Here is a 20,570-nt window from a genome sequence, read left to right on the forward strand (position 1 = left end):
TTCCGGTTTGTTCCATGGAACAGATCTCCCAATTCCCCCAAGAACATCTCAGTAAGTAAGTAAGTAAGTGTAAGTAAGTAAGGGTGTGTAAGTAAGGGTGTGTCTGACACCGTTAAAAGAACAAATGGACTTGGGCAGAAATCATGTGTACCTGTTGGTACATCTTTTCTATGGATAACATTGAGATTTCTGAGATCTCCAAGACAAGGTTGACCCATCAAGGGACAATATCTCCAACCTTCTCAATTGAAAAATAAAAACCTTCATTTCTGTAGAGATTCTTTGGGTTCACCAAATAAAAGTGAAGGACATGGCTGTTCATGCTGATGGACATTTATCAGACAGTAATGATGCTCAAAATCAATGTGTTAATAATCAATTCTCTTTAGTCTTAGGGTTAGCGTGTGAGAGAGGTAAGAATGACCTACATTCTCAGGTAAGGTTAAAAATTAATATTTAGATATATTTCTCTTTGGATATAGTTCTTTCCTTCCCTCTTTTTTTCTTTCAGTCTATAGATGAGGTGGAGTATAAGCCATTATACTAAAAGTGAAAATAAACTTTGCTGATTTGTGGTATTTGTTCTTGGGTATCTGCAACATTTATATTTTTCACAGGAATCCTAAGATAAAATAAACTGACGAAACCTATAATAGTTTGGATATCTAAAACACTTAACTCAGGAAAATGAGCTGCAAATATTAAAAATCAGTAGTTGCCTTATCACTTCTTCCTCTCTCTGTGATACTATTATATCCTTTCTCCTTAGCCTTTGAATGTACTCCCCAGTCGTTTCCATAAGTAAACATTTGAAGATTAGACATTTGAGGATTCTGCTTTGTTAATACGTAATACTAACTGATACTGTTTTACATAAGGGGCTTAAGCTATGCCTGGTCACCTTACATGATGCCACTTTAAACACATCACTACCACAGACGCATTACAAAACATTCATTCTGACAATGTACTGGCTCTAGAACATTTTCCATTATTACTAGAAATCTCTTGCAAAGGGCACTGCACACAATAGGAATTCTTTTTTGCTTATACTAGAAAACAGACTTCATTCAGAATAAGCGACATGGTTGGGTGCCTCAATATCAGTTTATAGAATTTTTGTTAAGCATTCATTCAGTTTGAGAGGTTTCTTTTGTCCTAATACTCTAACAGTAATAAAAATGTTAGTTTCATTAAGAACTGTAGAGTTTAGCACTTTGATTTTTGTAGGATCGCTTCTCTTTTGGTCAAGTGCCAAGTATTCATTCCTTCCAGCTTGTTAAGAAAAATGTGGTTCAGAGTGCCACCTCTATTTGTAGTAGGAAAAACATGCTGCTAATATTTAAAATCACTTGACAACCTCGTTTCATTTCAGCATGAATTTCCTATCTTCCCTTATAGCTGTTTTTTTTTTTTTTTTGGTGTGACCTACTTTCTTTTCCTAAGCTTTTATATACAGCCTATTTTCAATGTTGGTGATTTCAGTAGTTGCGTAGTGGAGTCTAAATCACGGTTATTCTAGAAATGTTTTTGTGCTTTAAGAATCATCCGGTCTGTTCATACTCAGAATTCTTTCAAATTTATGCTTCTAATGAAATCGCTCCATTCTCCACACAGAAGTTTGAGCCTCATTCTGCTCTGACCCAATTGTTATTTTCCTTTGTTGCCTCCACCCTCGCAGGGGTCCTCAAACTTTTTAAACAGGGGGCCAATTCACTGTCCCTCAGACCGTTGGAGGGCTGGACTATAGTTAAAAAAAAAACTATGAACAAATTCCTATGCACACTGCACATATCTTATTTTGAAGTAAAAAAACGAAACGAGAACAAATACAATCACTGCCTCAGGTGGCCCGCCGGTCGCAGTTTGAGGACCCCTACAGAATGTCTGTCCAGGGGACAGGAATTCCCAGGACTGAAGAGGACAGTCAAGTGGGACAGAGCCGCACCTCCCGCACTGGACTCCTCAGGCCCCGCAAGGTGAGAAGTCGACACAGCTCCGACACTCGACGCTCCGGCTTCGGCTCTCCAGGGCCGTCCGTGGGCGGGTTCCGCCTCCCTCTACCCACTGGCCGCTTACAGGCCCACGGCAAGGGCAGCCAGCGGGCCACCGGGGCCGTCCCCGGCCGCCCTCGCGGGGCACAGCGGCTGCCCTCCGTCGGAGCCCCGGGCCGGGGCACCCGCGCTGCAGACTGCAGCCCCTCCTGGTCGCCTCCCGTGGCGGCGCCCGCGTGACAGCGGCTGCTACGGCCACCTCCCGGCAGGCTGCACACGTCGCGCCCGCGTCCCGGCGCCTCCGCCTCCCGCGCTCGCCCCGCCCCCACCCCCTGCGGGCCCTTTGTACGTGCTAGGCGCCGTGCGAGCGCCCGGCACGTGACCCCGCCGAACGTGGCATTGTGTTATCACGTGACCCAGGTGCGTACGCGACGGAGCGGGGTGTGAAGATGGCGGACGAGGAGGCCGAGCCGGAGAGGCCGAGCCGTGGCGGCGGCGGCGGCTGCGCGGCGGAGCTGCAGCGCCTGGGCGAGCGGCTCCAGGAGCTGGAGCGGCAGCTGCGGGAGAGCGCGGGGCCGGCCGTGGAGGCAGCCGCCGAGTACTGTCGGCAGCTGTGCCAGGTGAGCGCCGCCCCCTCCCCCTTCCCAGTTCGCGGGACCAGGCGAGCAGTGCCGGCGGGGCCGGCCGGGACTGGGCGGCGGCGGCAGCGCGAGGAGGCGCCTTTGTGCGGCTCGTCCGCGGCGGGCGGGGCAGGGAGGACGGGCCTGGGGGCGAGGGAGCGGGGCCGGTACTGCCGCTCCCATTGTGCGGCGGGGGAGCCTTGACGCCGCCGCCCGCCGGCCCTCGCCGTCTCGGGGCCTTTGTTGTTGGGATTTCGCCTCAGACTGAAGGAGCCTTTGTTGGCTTCTGAGCCGCGGTCTCCGCCGACCCCTGGGAGCTGGGCGAGACTGCAGGAGGGGGCGGTGGCGGTGTCGCCCTCCGGCCACTGCTCTCCGGGCGCGCCGCCGTCTGGGGACAGGTTGCCCAGACCTGTTGTCTTGCTGGAGAGGGGCTGTCCCCGGGCAAATGTCTGTTCCCGGCTGAATGTCCCTTTGGGAGGCTTTTCCTGGGCTGGTTTCTCATTTGCTTTCACCCTTCGACTTGTACGTTTTTCTCTACCCCCGCCCCCGTCCATTTCTTGGGAATGTTCCCTATTTGGCCTCTTGAAGAAGTGGGAGCGGTTCCGGTGGACCTGTGCTCTGGTCATTTTCAGAGCTCGCCTGCCGTTTCTTGTCCGAGGATGCTGTTCACCAGTAACTGTTCTGACCGGAATTTGGAATGTTAATAACACCATTTGCTAATGGAAGAAATGCGAGAGTTTGGGTCTACATTTGGACTTAATTGCAAGCCTTGTGGTTATTTCTGAAATGTTAAGATGGTGTTGCTTACTATAGTGAAGATTTTGGTTAGATTGCCTTTTTAATAAGGAAAAAAGCAGAATTTTAGTTAGAATGTATAATTTAAGGAATTTGTTCTGGAAAAATGTTGATCAAATATTGATCTTAAGGTCAAACAATGAATGGTGGACCATTTTAGCATTTGATAGTAGCTGACATTTTCACTTCATTTTTAGCCTGTCCATTCTGTAATCGTTCTTTTATGAGGAATATTTGATCACATATAAAAGAGTCTCCATTGCTGCATACACTTCATTGTCACAGATTATTTGATGGTTATTATATTAAAAACAAAAAGCGTGAGATCAGACTTGTTTAGGGGGGATGTGCAAAGTGAAAAGCTCGTCAGTATTTACCAGGTCTGGCAAATAACTGGGCACAATTAGAGACTCTGCAGTTCCTTTGAGTTCTAGTATTAAGAATTGTTGAGATTTGTCAGTTTTTCTATACTGTACCAGCTCATTCTTAATTGGTTTTTAAATATAAATTTTTTTAGATATAGAAATACTATTTCAGTAAGATATCCATCATAAGAAGTCTTTCATCTTAAGTCAAGTCAGCTTTTTTAATCAGTTAAAAGTATAAAAGTCTATCTTTCCTGAAAGATATTTTCCCCCACTAGTGTCCACTGGTGGTTTTAAGGCCAATTATTGTAAATATATTTTGCCAGCAATATTTTTAAGCAGGATTAATAATTCTGGGAAAGTGGAATTTCATGCACTTTTCGAGGATGTGTGATGTTGGAAAGTTATCGCTTAAAGTAATTTTTTTTAAGTAGATGAAACAGCATTTTAAAATCCTGAAGTGTCTTGGCACACATAAATTGTCTTCTTTGACTTGAGCTACTGACAAAAACATCAAACAGTAATGGGCGGGGCGTAGTGGCTGGCACCTGTAATCCCAGCACTCTGGGAGTGCTGAGGCAGGTGGATTGCCTGAGCTCACAGGTTCAGGACCAGCCTGAGCCAGAGAGCACCTCGTCTCTAAAAAATAGCCAGGTGTTCTGGCGGGTGCCTGTAGTCCCAGCCACTCCGGAGATTGAGGCAAGAGAACCACTTGAGCCCAAGAGTTTGAGGTTGCTGTGAGCTGTGACTCCATGGTGCTCTACCAAAGGCAACAAAGTGAGACTATGTCTCAATAAATAAATAAATAAATAAGCGAACAAACAAAAAAACCCCAACAAACAAAAATCAATAATGAAACAAACTCTGGGTTTATAGATTTCAAAAATTATAAAATATTTAATGCACTATGATTCTACAATAATTTAAATGCACTTAAAAATGATCTCCCAGTATTTGAATATGTACAGGTGTATCTGGTGTTCTATTCCCTCTAAGACACTTTTTGGATTTTTTTTTAATGTAACTGATTTATGTTAGTGATCTCAGTGAAATGGAAGGTAATTTGAAACAGTTGTTTCTTTAAAATTGTATCTTAGCCATTGTTACTCTGTTACTCTGTCAGGAAGTTGAGAGGTTAACAATTACAGAATTTATTGAAACAATCTGAATATATTGTTACTAATAAGAGCTAGAAATTGTCTTGGTTTCTAACCTTGACATTGTCATATAACTTTTTCTATTTCAACTTTTCCCCTAACTCTGGCATAGTCACATGCTTCAAGAGGCAAAGATGAGCTGGGCGTGGTGGCTCAAGCCTGTAATCCTAGCACTCTGGCAGGCTGCAGCAGGTGAATCCCTTGAGCTCAGGGGTTGGAGACCAGCCTGAGCCATGACTGAGACCCCCCCTCCCTACTACAAAATAGAAAAACTAGTAGCCAGGCATTGTGGGTGCCTGTAGTTGCAGCCACTTGGAAGGTTGAAGTAGAAGGATCTCTTGAACCTAACCGTTTTGAGGTTGCTATGAGCCAGGACTCCACGGCGCTCTACCCACGGTGACAGAGTGAGCCCCTGTCTCAACAACAAAAAAGGCAAAGATGAATAAATGTTTATCAGAGTTAATATTCTGTCAGTGTTAATGTTCAGTGTTTGTGTAGTCTTCTTGTGTTGTATTACTTTAAAAAAAGGAATTAGTTATACTCTAAATTTTTACTTCAGCAAAAGATTTAGTGGAAGATGGAAGATGTAGTGAAGCCTACAAAAATAGAAGTTGTCTGCAAGCCCAAGTTGATAGATTTTTCTTTTTGTTGGAATGTAATGTAAAGTAAGAGATTTTTTGAGTTCTGAAAAGTAAAATAGAAATGAAAGGCATTATGTATATTTTTATTATTGTTAATGGTGTTTTACTGTGTTGGTCCACTTCTGGAAATAAACCTCACTTTTACAGATTTAAATAAGAACTTGCTTAAGGCTTAAGTGAGAGGAGGGAAGGATAGAGGATGAGCATATTACACAAAGACAATCTCCAAATAGTCTCTAGAACTACTTTGCTGTCTTTTCTAAAAGTTAAAGATAGCTATATTATATTTTGCTTTTTTCCACCTAAAAACCTATCTTCAAGAGCATTTCATAACGTCTTGTTTGAATTGATGGCTTTCTGCTTTATAGGTATATAATAATTCTGGTATATAACTGTGTCTAATTAATTATTGGTATATAAGTTAATTTTATGTACAGTACTTCAAAGAGTTCAAAGTAGGTTATAATCACTTCAGGCTGGGGTATCAGGATTAGACCTTTATTAACAATTGTTAGTGCTTTATTGGTATAAGAAATAAAAATTAAATTAAAATTTTAAGAGAGGTGAGTATTTGAATTAATACATCTAGAACATTTCTTTGTATATTTTTTGTCTTACTGGTTTGATATGAGTTAATTCTTTTGTTTATCTGCTTATATTTTTAAGCTTTAATTATATCAGCAAAACCTTAGATACTGTTTAAGTATTTTCCTTAAAAATGAAGATTTTTTTCTTTTGACTATTAGAGGCTGTCTAAAGTTATTTTGTAGGACACTTCAAATCAGAAGAAAAGATGGCTTGCTTGTTAATTAGTGATAATTACTTCAGGTATTGAGGGAGCAATAAGTCATTTAAACTTATAAATGTTTAGATAATGCTCCTGGGAAATAATTTTTTTAATGTTCATAATTAGTATGATTACATGCTGGAGATATTAAATTTTACCGTCCAGAATATCCTTACACCAATTTTAGCAAAAAAAAAAAAAAAAATTGTATGAAGCTGTGCTTGCCTCCTTGTGACTTTTTGGCCCTAGATGATAGTGAGGAAAGAGAAGATATGTATTCTGCAGCTGACCTTTATAACATTTTATAACCTGCAAAACAGGAGTTTTGAAACTATGAGACTGCTGCTGTACTTACCCTGAGAGTCTGTCAAAGATGAGAGATTATCTTTCTCAACTCCTGCAAACAAATCCAGTTAATACAAATTAAGCAGTCAATGTGAGTATCCTTTTTGGGGGAGAGGAGACAGGTTGAAGTTCAGTGGCATGAACTGTTGCCCACACTGGTCTTGAACACCTGGTCTCAGGAGATCCTCCTGCCTCACCCTCCCAAAGTGCTGGGATTACAGGTGCAAGCCACCATGCCTACTCAGGTATATTTATTTGTTTTGAGACAGAGTCTCACATTGTCACTCTGGGTAGAGTGCAATGGGGGTCACAGCTCACAGCAAACTGAAACTCCTGGGCGTAAGTGATTCTCTTGCCTCTAGCCTCCCAAGTAGCTGGGACTATAGGCGCCTGCCACAATGCCTGGCTATTTTTACAGATGAGGTCTCACTCTGTCTCAGGCTGGTCTTGAACCTTTGGGCTTAGGCGGTCCACCCACCTTGGCCTTCCAGAATGGATTACAGGCACGAGCCACTGTGCCTATACCCCCATCCCCCTTATATTTATAAAATGGAAATTTCATTAATACGTTTGTCACATATAACATGTAACTTTTAACTACATATTGTTTTTCAGGAGAATCTCTTGATTCATTGTTTCATTTTCGGCATTGAGAGTTGCACAGTACACCTCAGAAGAAAAGTGTTATTTCCCCTTAAATTTATGTTTAAAAAATGAATGGTCTTTAGATAGGATGGTGCCTGTGGCTCAAAGGAGTAGGGTACAAGCCCCATATGCTAGTGGCGGGTTCAAACCCAGCCCTGGCCAAAAACTGCAAAAAAAAAAAAAAAAAAAATTTAATGGTCTCTAAATACTGTAGTGTATTTAGCCAAGAAGACTTGTTAAAATTCAATTACATAAGGTCTTTTCTTAATTTATTTTAATCAGATATTTATATTCCTGTTATATTGGAGCACTAAAGGAGCTGTGGAGAATTACAAAGTAGACCTCTACCTTCAAAGAGCATACACAATCTAGTGCATATATATTAGTAGCTAAATAACAGTGTTAGTAAAGTATCCCGTGATTAATATACGTGGAGTACAAGTTAACATAAGTAGAGCATTTTGAAATTACTTGAGCAAAAATTAAGCAAGAAAGGAAAACCCTCTATTGGGTTGGAAAGGAAGGCGTTGAAGGGGTTTGGATAATTAAGAAGTTGGGAGGAGGGGAATAAGTGATCAGAGAAACGGAACATGTTGCACTTCCGAAAATGTCAGGGTGGGACGAAAACAGGATGGAAAAGGTAGATTACAACCAGCCTAAGTGTTTATGATGCCAAAGCAAGGCGTTTTTGTTCATGTTGTAAGTGTAGATGATTTACAGTTACATTGTCTAGTTCTCAGCCCTTCCAAGTTTGATGCATTAAAATAAAAATTAAGTTTAGTATGTCATAGGCCTCGGGGTTTGTTTTTTTTTTTTTAACATTCTGTATCAGTTATTGCCATGTAACAAACTATCCAAAAACTTAGTAACTCTAAACAACCATTTCATTATTGCTCAGAAGTCTGGGGGTCTGCTGGGTGGTTCTGTAGTTAGCTGTCAGGTTGTCTGGGGCAGAATGGTCCTAGCTGGTCCCATTCATGCGTCTGGTGGTTGTCAGGAAGGTTGATGTAGGGGCTTCGTTTGGGCTGGCTCATACTTCCACTCTTACCTTTACTCTTGATGAAGGTATCTTGGATTTCTTTATATAGCAACAAGAGAGTAAATTCTATTGCACAAATGCTTTACTTTGTAAGCATCTCCTTGTGCCGTGTTTGCTAATTTCCCACTGGCTACTGCAAAGTAAATGGTCAAATCCAGTCTCTTTGTGGGGAGTGGACAGTACAGTGGTGTGGGTGCAGGGAGATGTGATTCTTTAGGAACCATTTCTAATCTTTTATTTCCTGCAGTTTAAATTTTTCCTTTCTGTTGCAGTGCCTCTGCTTGCTTTCTTGTTATCTGTCTTTTGTAATCAAACCACCTTTGGCCTTTTCTTTCTGGTTGGCAAAAGGACTACCTATTCCTGCTTTCTAATTTCAGTTCCAGAAGAAAGTAACCTCACACACCCCCCCCCAAATCACTGTGACTTTGGGAGACTTGTGGAATAACCTTTCTATTGACCATGGTTCTTTAATATCAAATGTAGTTTGAATTTGGTATATTGTATTGTTTCTGTTAATACCTTGGATAGTCTAATAATGGCATTTTAGTTCTTATTCTGATGAACTTTTATCTTTCCCTTCAGTTTGTGACATTTCCAAAGTCCTCCTCTTGTCTTTCTACCTCAGTGGCAGTCCAGTACTTGTAACAGTGTTTCTCAAATTTCAGTGTGCGGAAACCCCAAAGAGTAAGTCTGCAGATCTAAGAGTTACACATTTCAGCCTCAGGTTGTATGGATTGAGCATCCCAAATCTGAAATGGTCCCAAGCATTTGAGTTGAAGGAGATAAGATGTAACTTTTTACTTTACCATCTAATTGTCACACTGAAGTAAAATTATCACAAAACAATATTTATTCTTACTATGTTGGATGCATTCTATTTTTACTTATTTTTAATGTAGCTCTTGATTTTATAATCCACTAATAGGTCATAACCAACAGTTTAAAAAACAATTTGTCTTTGACTCATTAGTAAGCACACAAATGCGCAGTCTCCTTTAAGCTGGCCTTATGGTTTAGTTGACCCACAATATTTTTATAATTTATTTAGGAAAATCATCAAAATTAAAATGCAGTTTTAAATTTCTGACAGTGAATGCAAGAAACTCAATATTATATCCATAGAATGTATTTTGAGAAATATTGGTGCATAAAAAACAAATCTAAATTTAAGCATAAACCCAGTGCTTTCCCTCTTCTGTTGTTTGCTGTTTTGTTTTGGCCGGGCTGGGCTTGAATCTGCCTCCCCTGGTATATGGGGCCGGTGCCCTACTCCTTGAGCCACAGGTGCTTTTTTTTTTTTTTTTTTTTTTTGGTCTTTCTATTATTGTTCTAGGGAACTTTCTGCTTCATCTAAGTTGGTCTATTCATTCCTCACAAAGATACCTGTTCATTTTGCTGCTTTTGTGACTTTGGTTAGATAACTTTGGAGTGTTACATATGTTACATAGTAGAAAGGCAGCCAGATGTCACTGAATTCAAATATGAACTCCTCTGCAATCCATAATTAGCTCAGGTAAGAGGATGGTAATACTTTCCAGTATGGGTAATACTTGCCCATAAGTTGAGGAGATGGTGATGAAAGTACCTAGCTAGCACAGTGTCTGGCACAAGGAAACATTATAGCCAGGTAGTTGTTTTTTGTTTTGTTTTGTTTTGTTTTGAGACAGAGTCTCAAGCTATCACCCTGGGTAGGGTGCTGTGGCGTCACAGCTCACAGCAACCTCAAGGTCTTGGGCTTAAGTGGGTCTCTTGCCTTAGCCTCCAAAGTAGCTGGGACTACAGGCACCCACCACAACACCTGGCTGTTTTTTGGTGGTAGTCGTAATTGTTTGGCAGGTCCGGGCTGGATTTGAACCCACCAGCTCCAGTGTATGTGGCTGGTGCCCTAGCCACTGAGCTGTAGGTGCCCAGCCATAAACAGGTAGTTTTGAGTCATTTCTTCAGTTCTGCTTGTTTCTTAAAATCCAACATGAGGATGTATTTCGCAGGTATACCTTCTCTGGTCTGCACATGCCGCCATAGTTCTGATTTCTGTCAGTTAACTATATGTCATGTTGCTTGTATATCATGGGTTTTCCCTTATGATTTAATCTAACTTTGATTTTAGTTTATTTGAAAACTATTTTTTAGACTTTGTCAATTTTTAGTTAGGAAAACATCCATTTGTTGTCTTATTTATTATTATTTTTTCTTTTTTTTTTTTTCTTTTTGAGACAGTCTCTCTCTCTCTGTCACCCTGGGTAGAGTGCCATGGAGTCGTCATAGCTTATAGCAACCTCAATCTCTTGGGTTCAGATGATTCTCTTGCCTCCGCCTCCCTAGTAGCTGGGACTACAGGCACCCACCATGATGCCTAGCTACTTTTGCTCTTTTTAGTAAAGATGGGGTCTCGCTCTTGTTCAGGCTGGTCTCAAACTTCTGAGCTCAAGGAATCCACCTGCTTGGCCTCCTGGAATGCCATGTCTGGCCAGTCTTCAAATATTAATCACTTTGAATTTTTATTTTCCCAAGGTCTCAGAGTTAGGAGATATACTAGTAATCTGGATTCAAATTCAGTATATTTGGCTGCTTTTTTCCCAGTGTTCTGTTGTTAAGAGTCACTTGACTCTTTCCTTGAAATAGGTTAAGCTGTTTTATTCTGTTAGTAAAAAAGTAACAAAAAATGAAACTACAGTAGAACCTCTGCAAGTTGACCACCCCGAGGACTATAATGAATTGGTTAATACATGGAAGGGGTCAACATAAGGAACTAGGCCTACTGTACTGATACGTACATGTGGTGCATTTCTGGTGTGTTGAAAAGTAGGTCAACTTGAGGTGGTCATGGTAGAGAAGTGGTCAGCTGCAGAGGTTCTACTGTATTGTGGTAGTAAAAATACTATTTTTCCCCCCCTTAAACTAGGGAGTAAACTGAGGAAACAGGAAAAATTATTTCTTTATTCCAGTAGCTACTACTCATAGCTTAATTTGTGGAAGACACTGCACTATTTTGCATAAGAAAAAAATCAACTGGCAAGTCAGTGAAAATTTTGCACAAGTTAAGCTTCTTAAGGCAATCCTGAAACCTTTGATATTTTTTCCCCTAGGACAAATTTTTTCAGTTAAAGTAAAACTGACACTTAAATCTTCTTTAATGACAACCTTGCTGTTTGTACATTGAGTTTTCCTGTAATACGAGATTGTGGCTCAGCGCCTGTAGCTCAGCAGCTAGGGCACCAGCCACATACACCGGAGCTGACAGGTTTGAATCCTTCCCAGGCCTGCTAAGCAACCAAAAAAAAAAAAAAAACTAGCCAGGAGTTGTGGTGGGCTCCTGTAGTTTAGGCAAGAGAATTGGGAAGTTGAGGCAAGAGAATTACTTAAGCCCAAGACCTTGAGGTTGCTGTGAGCTGTGATGCCACAGCACTCTACTCAGGGTGACAGCTTGAGACTCTGTCTCAAAAAAAAAAAAAAAAAATCCTTACAAGATTGAGGAGAGCCATGTTTGTCAAATATAGTTTGCTACTATTATGCAGTTGGGAAAGTAATTCTAACCAAGATTGTGTAGGAATTCTGGGTTCATTCCGACAGTGCCACTTGATTGGCATTCAGAATTAAAGCACGTGTAATCATACAGAGTATAGTCATTCCTTTGCCAGTAAAGGCGGAACAGAATGCCTCAAGAGCTTCTGTATTAACTTCAGCTGAAGCCTGTCTCACTCTCACACAACTGTTGCTTAAAATCAAGCAGTGTTATTTTACACGTAAGTTAAGAAATTTAGTTAACCTAATTTCCACAGGCTGCAAGTGGGACAAAGCTTGGAGTTAGGGGCAAGACCAAGCAGATCAAAAAGAAAGGGAATTAATATTCAGAACAGGCACTGTTAGATGCTTTACTAACAATGAATTGTTTAATGTAAAGACTCGTGAGCTCACAGGATTTGAGAACCATTTAGTTGATGTGTCTCAGATTATCCACACTGCCTCCCAAGGTCTCTTCATAACGGTATATTTGTTTAGTATGACCCCAAGTCATTAAAAAGGGTTAGATTTTATTAAGCATTTGTTTAGGAAGACTGAGGCATATGGTTAAATGGCCAAAACTACCCAGTGCTTTAAAAAATAAGTATTCAACTACCTGGGAAATATATTCATGTGGAGCATTTGGCTTCCTTATTGATGGCTAATATAGGAAATGATGTAGGTATTAGCTTCCTAACTCCTAAAAACAGGTTTCATATTTAGACTTAATCTAAAAATATTTTATATTTAGAGTTAATGTAAAAACATTTCATATTTAAAAAGAGGTAATCTAAAAAGTAGTACAGTTGTCCTTCAGTATTCATGGGGAGAGGTTCCAGGACCCACCTTGGATACCAAAATCCTTGGATGCTCAAGCCCTTATGTATTATATAAAATGATACAGTGTTTGCATATAATTTAGCACATTCTCCTCTATACTTTCAGTCATCTCTAGGTAAGTAATACTACCTAATACATTGTAAATGCTATGTAAGTAGTTGTTGCATTGTATTATTTTATTTGTATATTTTTATTGTATTATCTTTAAATTTTTTTATTAAATCATAGCTGTGTACATTAGGGCAATCAGGGGGTACAATGTGCTGGTTTCATATACAATCTGAAATATTTTCATCAAACTGTTTAACATAGCCTTCATGGCATTTTCTTAGTTATTGTATGAAGACATTTGAATTCTGCATTTAGTAAGTTTCGCCTGTACCCATTCTAAGATGCACCGTAGGTGTGCCCCCACCAATTCTTTAAAATTTTGAATATTTTCTGCGGTGTGTTGAGTCCACAGATGCAGAATCCACAGACGTGAAGGGCCCACTGTAATTGATGATTGTCTTGATTGTTCATCTCAGACAGTTTTATAGGAATATCAGAAAATGATCATCTCAGATACTTAAGTCCAGTAGTAATTTTAATTTACCAAAGTTAATTGAAACAGTTATTTGTGATATTGAGAAAATTATTTCCACTAAATAGGAATGATTTTGCTACTCTCTAAAGATGGGCCACTATCATCAAAACCTGGGATTTAGAATATTTACTCTTAATGAACAGCTTACATTTTATGTTTTCTATTTCTTTTTCCTTCCCTCTTTTCCTTTCAATTTGCTTTTCTCCTTTTCCTTCTGCTTCCTATCCTTTCCTTGATAGGGTCTTGCTCTGTTGCCCAGGCTAGAGTGCAGTGGAAGTGTCACAGCTCACAGCAACCTCAAACTGCTGAGTTCAAGGGATCCTCCTCTCTCAGCCTTCCAAGTAGTTGAGACTCCAGGTGTGCACCAACACTCCTGGCTAATATATTTTAATTTGGGGTCTTGTAATGTTGCTCAGTCTGGTGTTAAATGCCTGGCCTCCAGGGATCCTCTGGCCTCTGTCTCTAAAATTATGGGAGTGAGCCTCTGTGCCTAGTTGGTAATATAAAAGTATGTGTATATTGGCTCAAGGCCTGGGGCTCAAAGTGAGTGGGGTGCTGGCCACATACACCGGGCCTGCTGGAGAACAATGACAACTGCAACCAAAAGAAATGGCTGGGCATCGTGGCAATAACCTGTAGTCCCAGCTACTCAGGAGGCTGAGCCAGGAGAATTGCTTGAGCCCAGGAGTTGGAGGTTGCTGTGAGCTGTGACACAGCACTCTACTGATGGCGACATAGTAAGACTCTGTCTCAAAAAAAAAAGTGTGTGTGTATTCTTGAGCTTTCCTTATTTTTGCAAATATATATTTCAGTGAATATAAAAAACTTTAAAAATCAGACATTTAAAAGTATTTATTTGAGAAAAATGCAGGTATTTAATTTCCTAAACAAAAATTTTACAAAATTACATTATTTGAAAAAAACAAAAAAGAAAGTTTAATATCAAAAGATTGCTACTTAAGTAGTTTGAATGTGGTGACTTATGCCATGACTTAACCTGTGTTTGTAAACTATTTTAAACCTCAATTAGGGAAAATTTTTGAAAATTTTGCCTGCCTAAAGTAGGACATTGCACAAAATAACATTGTGAATAAAATTTATATCTTCAAATAAATTTACCACAAAGTTTCTCATCAACATGAAGATACTTCACAGAAAACATTTCTGAATGCTTGTATCATAAAATTACTGCTTCTTTAGTAATTAAGAATTAGCTGTAGTAAATGAACTGGAATGAGTATGTTAAGTATTGTCATCTATTTGTAAACTGTGTTTGAATTGATGACCTGATGGTGCACACGTTACATAAGGAGGAATTACTGTTATCAGCAAAAGACCTTTGAGGATTTATTTGTAGTTGTGGGTTTTTCTTCCTCAAAAATCTTTTATCTTTTGTTTTATTTGATGAAAACCACTTAGCAGAAGTGTTCAACCTTTTTTTTTTCTCTCCGCCATTTATTGGAAGAATAAGAGTTGTTTTAGGGCCACACGTTAAATACACAAATGCTAATTAAAGTTGATTACCAACAACAACAACAGAAAAAGGACCCTGCATACTTTTTGTGATATCCAACACCACAGATAAACAAAAAAAGTCCTCACAAAATCAGCATGAGGCCATGGAGGTTGGACACCCCTGCCCTGCACCATGGATTTTTGTCTTGTCTTTGCTTAATAGTTCATTAAATACTATGAATTAAAATCTGGGAATTTTATTTTCACCTTATTGTTTGGTGTGACCCTTGGCACTTCACTTATATCTTTTCTTTGTTTTCTTGAAAGGGAGATCTTTTATTGTTGCAGTTAAAAAAATTGATCAAAGGTATAGTTATTTGAAGTGATTGTTGTAATATAAAATAACATTTTCATTTATAGTTAGACTTCTTTGGACACACCTTGGATTATTTTATGTATGATAATGATCTAGCATACTTTTAAAACATTAATGATTCTATTTTCAGGTCATCTATTATTATCACTTTGAAAAATAACATTAACTGATTTATCATTTTGTTTGAAGTCTACATGGTTGGACTTCGTAGTAATTTGTAAAAGATGTTTGTGTGCACATGTGTGGTGGCGGTTGGTTGGGCGATTAGTTAATGTGTATGAATGTACCAGGAGAAGATTATTGGTGTTATGGTCAGAACCTTTCCTTTGTCCAAAATTTTAAACCTAGAATTCGAAAGGGCTGGAGATGAGAGAGAAGCTAGGATTATATATATAGTAATTGCAATTACTATATATATAGGATTATATATATAGTAATTTTGAACTGTGATTTGAATTCCACCTGTGACACTTCTTGTGGAACTTCTGGCTTTCTTGTTTATCTCTGTCCTTACATATAGTTTGCAGATAATAATAGTATCTGCCTTGCAGCTACTGTGATTAAGGTGTGATATCTGTCGAGCACTGTGCTTAGCATGGTGCTGGAGTACAGAGCACACAAGGAGGGGAAACAAAATTTCCATTCATAATAGAACGTTAATTTCTCTTTTATCATAGTATTTTATTTAACCCACTATACCAAAAATGTTATAATTTCACCAATATAAAAATTTGAGGTAGTTTAATTTTGTTTTTTTCTTTCTTTTTTTTTAAAGACAGAGTCTCTTTTGTTCTCAGTAGAGTGCTGTGACATGATAGCTCACAGAAACTCTTGAACTCAAGTGATCCTCCTGCCCAGCCTTCCGAGTAGCTGGGACTGCAGGCACCCTCTAAGATACCCAGCTAGTTTTTCTAATTTTAGTAGGGAAGGGATCTCACTCTTGCTCAGGCTGGTCTCAGCCTCCCAGAGTGTTAGGATTATAAGCATGAGCCACCGTTCCTGGCCCATTCTTTTTTTGCAGTTCTTCAAAATCTGTACGTGTTTTACACTGACAGTACCTCTAGGTTTGGACTAGCTGCATTTCAAGAGCTTAATACTCCATGAGTCTGTGTTATAATCGGAGACATTGGCCTGCATCCTTCCATTGTTTGGCATTACTTATAGATAAACATTATGAATGTCTGCCTTTTTCTAAGCTCTAGATACTATCATTTAGATTTAGATCAAGATATACCTCTAGCAGAATTTATTTATTGTCAAATATTAAACTGTAAGACCAGCCCTATATTTGGTACTAGATAAATGGCAACAGAAATAACTGACGTGGAGAGTTCCATTCAACCATTCATCTGCCCACAGACATTCACAAAGGTAACAGCGCGTGGACAGTCTTTTCTTCCTTCATGGCACTTAACACATTACTGCTTCTTTGAATTCTTGCTGCTGTGTATGCGTGTACATGTGTTTCTCCTGTGCGGTTCTGTAAGGGGGGAAACTGCATCCCCCTTGTTCTCTGTGTGTCCCAGGCTCTAGTAGAATGTCACATGAGTAGATAGTCAGATACCTGTTAAATGCATCAACATTGCACCATCGGCCTTAACCATCCTGTGGTTATACTGCTCCAGTTGTTGATGCACATTCTACATCTTCTCAGGGAGAGCAGTGAGCACCTGTGTCTTCCTTCGGAACAGTTTACAGTAGCCTAGCCCAATCATTAAAAAGTCATCAGGAATTTTCCCACTGGTCAGAATCACATTTATTCTGACTTAATCCTCTTCCAACACACAGCAGAGTCAGAGTGGTTGAGGTCACGTGACTGAGTACAAGGGAATAGCTCTTCCCATGAACCGCTTGGACACAAGGAAGTCTAGATGCACCTGGGAGGAAAGAGTAGTGACCGTTTCTTCCCACTACTCTCCCAGGTATGGCCTATGAGAGCTCTGGATGCTTCGGAACATTCCTTCAAATGTTAAACCATTCTAAGTCAAACAACAGAAAGGCTGTATTAATCATGGAAAAGGAAAAGGGAAAACAAAAACTGGTAAATGTCCCGAGTTTTTCAAAAATAAAATGGCACATAATGACTAAGTCTATTACAAAAAATAGAATAAAATTAGAAACCTATGCTTACCTCATTCTTTAATAGTATGAATAATATTGTATTATAAAGTCCTTTTTTTAGTCTCGAGATTGTAGAGATGGTTCTGTGTAGCACATGAAACTTAGAAGAATGAGGAGTTGGGAGTGGGAGCAGCTCTTCCCTTTTCAATCTGTGTGCAGTGGAACGGTGGCACCTTAGTAACACTGGTCTTCCTCACATTAACTTGTCAGTTTTATAACTTTAGTACAAACAACTTCCAACTCTTAAGTTGTATACTGCTGATATACACACATTTCATACCATTCAAATATTTATTCATCTTGTGTGTAAATCCACCTTTTAAAATTTGAATTGTGTTTAAAATACACTAAAGAAAATCTCTTTTAAGGTCAGCGATCCAGAAGTGGGACACATTTAGCCTCTTTACTGTGGTCCCCCCACTTCTCCTTATGTCACTTGTAACCAGTGGAGTCTCTCCCTGCCTTGCAGAGTAGGGCCCTGGTCCTCTCTGGCTCTTCCTGCCAGAGGCCATTCACCTCGCTAATACCCTGTTTCCCTGAAAATAAGACAGTGTCGTATATTAATTTTTGCTCCCAAAGATGTGCTAGGTCTTATTTTGGGGGGATGTCTTATTTTTCCATGAAGAAGAATATGGTACACATTTATTGTTAAATGAAAATAAAGAAAATTTATTATCTATATACGGTGTGGTAGTATGGTAGTTAACACAAACCAGACAAACTGTGACTCCTACCTTCAGTCATCATAAGGGTGGCCGCGAGCATCAGGGAGTGTCACCAGAGACAGACCAGCACTCACCACCTTTGCTGCGTCCTGTCCACTCTGATCCTCCTGTTCTTCTACGCGCATCTGGGAAAGTCTCCTCCTCTCTCCTGCCCCACCTCCACACAGCAGTGATGTCAGGACTCCACGTAACGTCACTGGTTGCTAGACGCCAGTCGGGGCGGCCCTAGCAACCAGTTTACAGTAAATTAATTTTCATTCCGAGACAGAGCCTGGGGAGCCTTACTTTCGGGGAATGCCTTATATTTCACTCAGAAGGAAACCTGTAAGTAGGTCTTATTTTCGGAGGATGTTTTATTTTCGGGGAAACACGGTAGTTGCAGCTCTGTCCCTTCCTGTGGGGCAACGTGCAGAAGCTGCTGCCTCTGTGATACCATCATCTATTGCTGTCTTTTTTTTTTTTTCAGAAGCTTTTTCAGTGCCAGTTTTGTTACTTTTTAAAATGCTTTAGAGCCTATGTATTGTAAACTAGCGATTTAGTTTTCCTCAAATGTAGACTATTCCAGCAGCATCCAAACTAATACTTCAAATTCTAGTTCATCACTGGTGTTTATCTCCGGGGTTGCCAATGTTTAGCTGTCATATGCTCAGAATTTGGGATGAAGGCATTAAAATTCCCTGTCCTAAGTGGCCAATGTGTCTAGAAGACACGGGTATTAAATGTACCCATAAGCTTTTGCAGAAAATGACAAAATTTTCTGTCACATTTTCATGTGAATGTGTCCTTGATCATCTTAAATGTCTCCCAGTTTACCCACAAATTTGGTGTCATATGTGGCAGAGACATCTAAGAGGCTCTCAGAGTGGCACATGAGTTCCCAGTTGAGCTTCTCTCTGATACCAGCATGTTTTCTGTTAGGGCGGCAGGGTGACCCAGCTACCAGGCAGGAGTAGCAACTAGTCACTAGCACCCAGACAGCAGTGTAGGTCAACATCTCCTGGAAATGCTGGGTATGGGCCAGACCATGGGCCTCTCAGAGGCCACCTGCCATGCCGCTTCAGCAACCTGCAGCTATCTGTGCAGCTTGGCCAGGAACATTCATCTTCGTGTTAGCTCAGTATTTAGTTTGTTGTCATTTAGATGGTGATTTTCAAATCCTCTGCCTCCAAAAAAGGAACTTCCCTTTCTCGTTATAGTCTTACCTGCTAATTTGGTGTATATAACAGAAAAATTACCACTGCAGAAAATTTGAGAAGTACTCCTCTAGTGTCTGGTAGCACGGGGTGGCAGAGGATGTGAAGGGGATGCAAGCATAGTTGTCTCCTGGCAGTATTCTCTTCTTAAACTGGTGATTGTGTGCGTGTTTCCTCATTCTCCTGCTTTCTTCTCTGTATCATCTCCACAATAATGAACCTTCTTGTCTTAGAGACCTAATAAAGCCACCACTGAAGGCTGTCATACGTTTCATTTAATTTTTTTTATTTTTCTTTTGAGACAGAGCCTTACTCTGTCACCCAGGTAGAGTGCTGTGGCATCATAGCTCACAGCAATCTCAAGTGATCCTCTTACCTCAGTCTCCTGAATAGCTTCGACTATAGGCACCCGCCACAATGCCAGGATATTTTTAGATATGGGGTCTCGCTCTTGGTCAGGCGATCCACCTGCCTCAGCCTCCCAGAGTGCTGGGTTTACAGGTGTGAGCCTGGCACATTTCATTTTATTTTTAAAGACTTTAATTGTTCACCTTACATGGTAAGGCACATTAAATTTATGTTTTGCTACCTAAAATTTTGATTAAATTACGTTTCTCTGGAAGCATGGCACTGACATGTATATAGTATAAAGAGAGAAGTTACACTTTATCTGAGGGACAATAGTGAAACTTATGCAGTCTTAATATTTTTCTTTTTAAAGAGACAGAGTCTTACTTTGTCACCCTTGGTAGAGTTCTGTGGCGTCACAGCTCACAGCAACCTCTGGCTCTTGGGCTTAGGCAATTCTCTTCCCTCAGCTTCCTGAATAGCTGGGACTACAGGCTCCCGCCACAACACAGGCTATTTTTTTTTTTTTTTTTTTGGGTTGCAGTTTGGCCCCGGCCAGGTTCAAACCCGCCACTCTTGGTATACGAGGCCATCGCCCTACTCCTTGAGCCACAGATGCCACCCAAGTCTTAATATATTTCCCCCAACTCTCTTCATCTCAAATTTTCTCTGGATCTTTCATTTTCTTCTTTGGCAACCCGAGTTATTCCTGCTTCAAAGGATTTTTTCCCATGTGCATTTGAGCCCCACTGTCTCAGAAAGCCCCCTGTTTTCCTGAATCCCCGTCACTTTTCTCCATTGCTCTTGTCCTCACCTGTGGGCCTGGGCATGTCTTTCTCATTGTCTTTGTGTCACTTGTCATCTACCTTCAGATTTCACCCTTGTCTCTAACTCCTTTTCTCCACACATGAAACTACTTCTGTCCTAAAAAAAAAGATTTTAATTCTTCCTGTTTTCTAATCTTTGTTCCCAGGCTTCTTGGAAAGACACCATACTAACTGCCTTCATTTCTTTACCGTCCATTGCAGTTTGGATTC

The 20,570-nt window shown here is 40.3% G+C and overlaps 1 protein-coding gene across 1 annotated transcript in view; it reads left to right on the forward strand.

The window, feature by feature from the left end:
• Positions 1 to 1,948: 1,948 nt before the first annotated feature.
• ZNF292 (zinc finger protein 292) overlaps positions 1,949 to 20,570 on the forward strand; it is a 102,875-nt gene continuing 84,253 nt past the window's right edge. The window contains exons 1-2 of the mRNA XM_053590933.1: positions 1,949 to 1,979; positions 2,415 to 2,614. Of these exons, the coding sequence (XP_053446908.1) occupies positions 2,444 to 2,614 (171 nt within the window). The 5' untranslated portion in view covers positions 1,949 to 1,979; positions 2,415 to 2,443. The remainder of the gene's footprint in view (positions 1,980 to 2,414; positions 2,615 to 20,570) is intronic.

Source organism: Nycticebus coucang, chromosome 5 (assembly GCF_027406575.1).
Source record: "Nycticebus coucang isolate mNycCou1 chromosome 5, mNycCou1.pri, whole genome shotgun sequence".
In the NCBI taxonomy this organism is placed as follows: domain Eukaryota; kingdom Metazoa; phylum Chordata; class Mammalia; order Primates; family Lorisidae; genus Nycticebus; species Nycticebus coucang.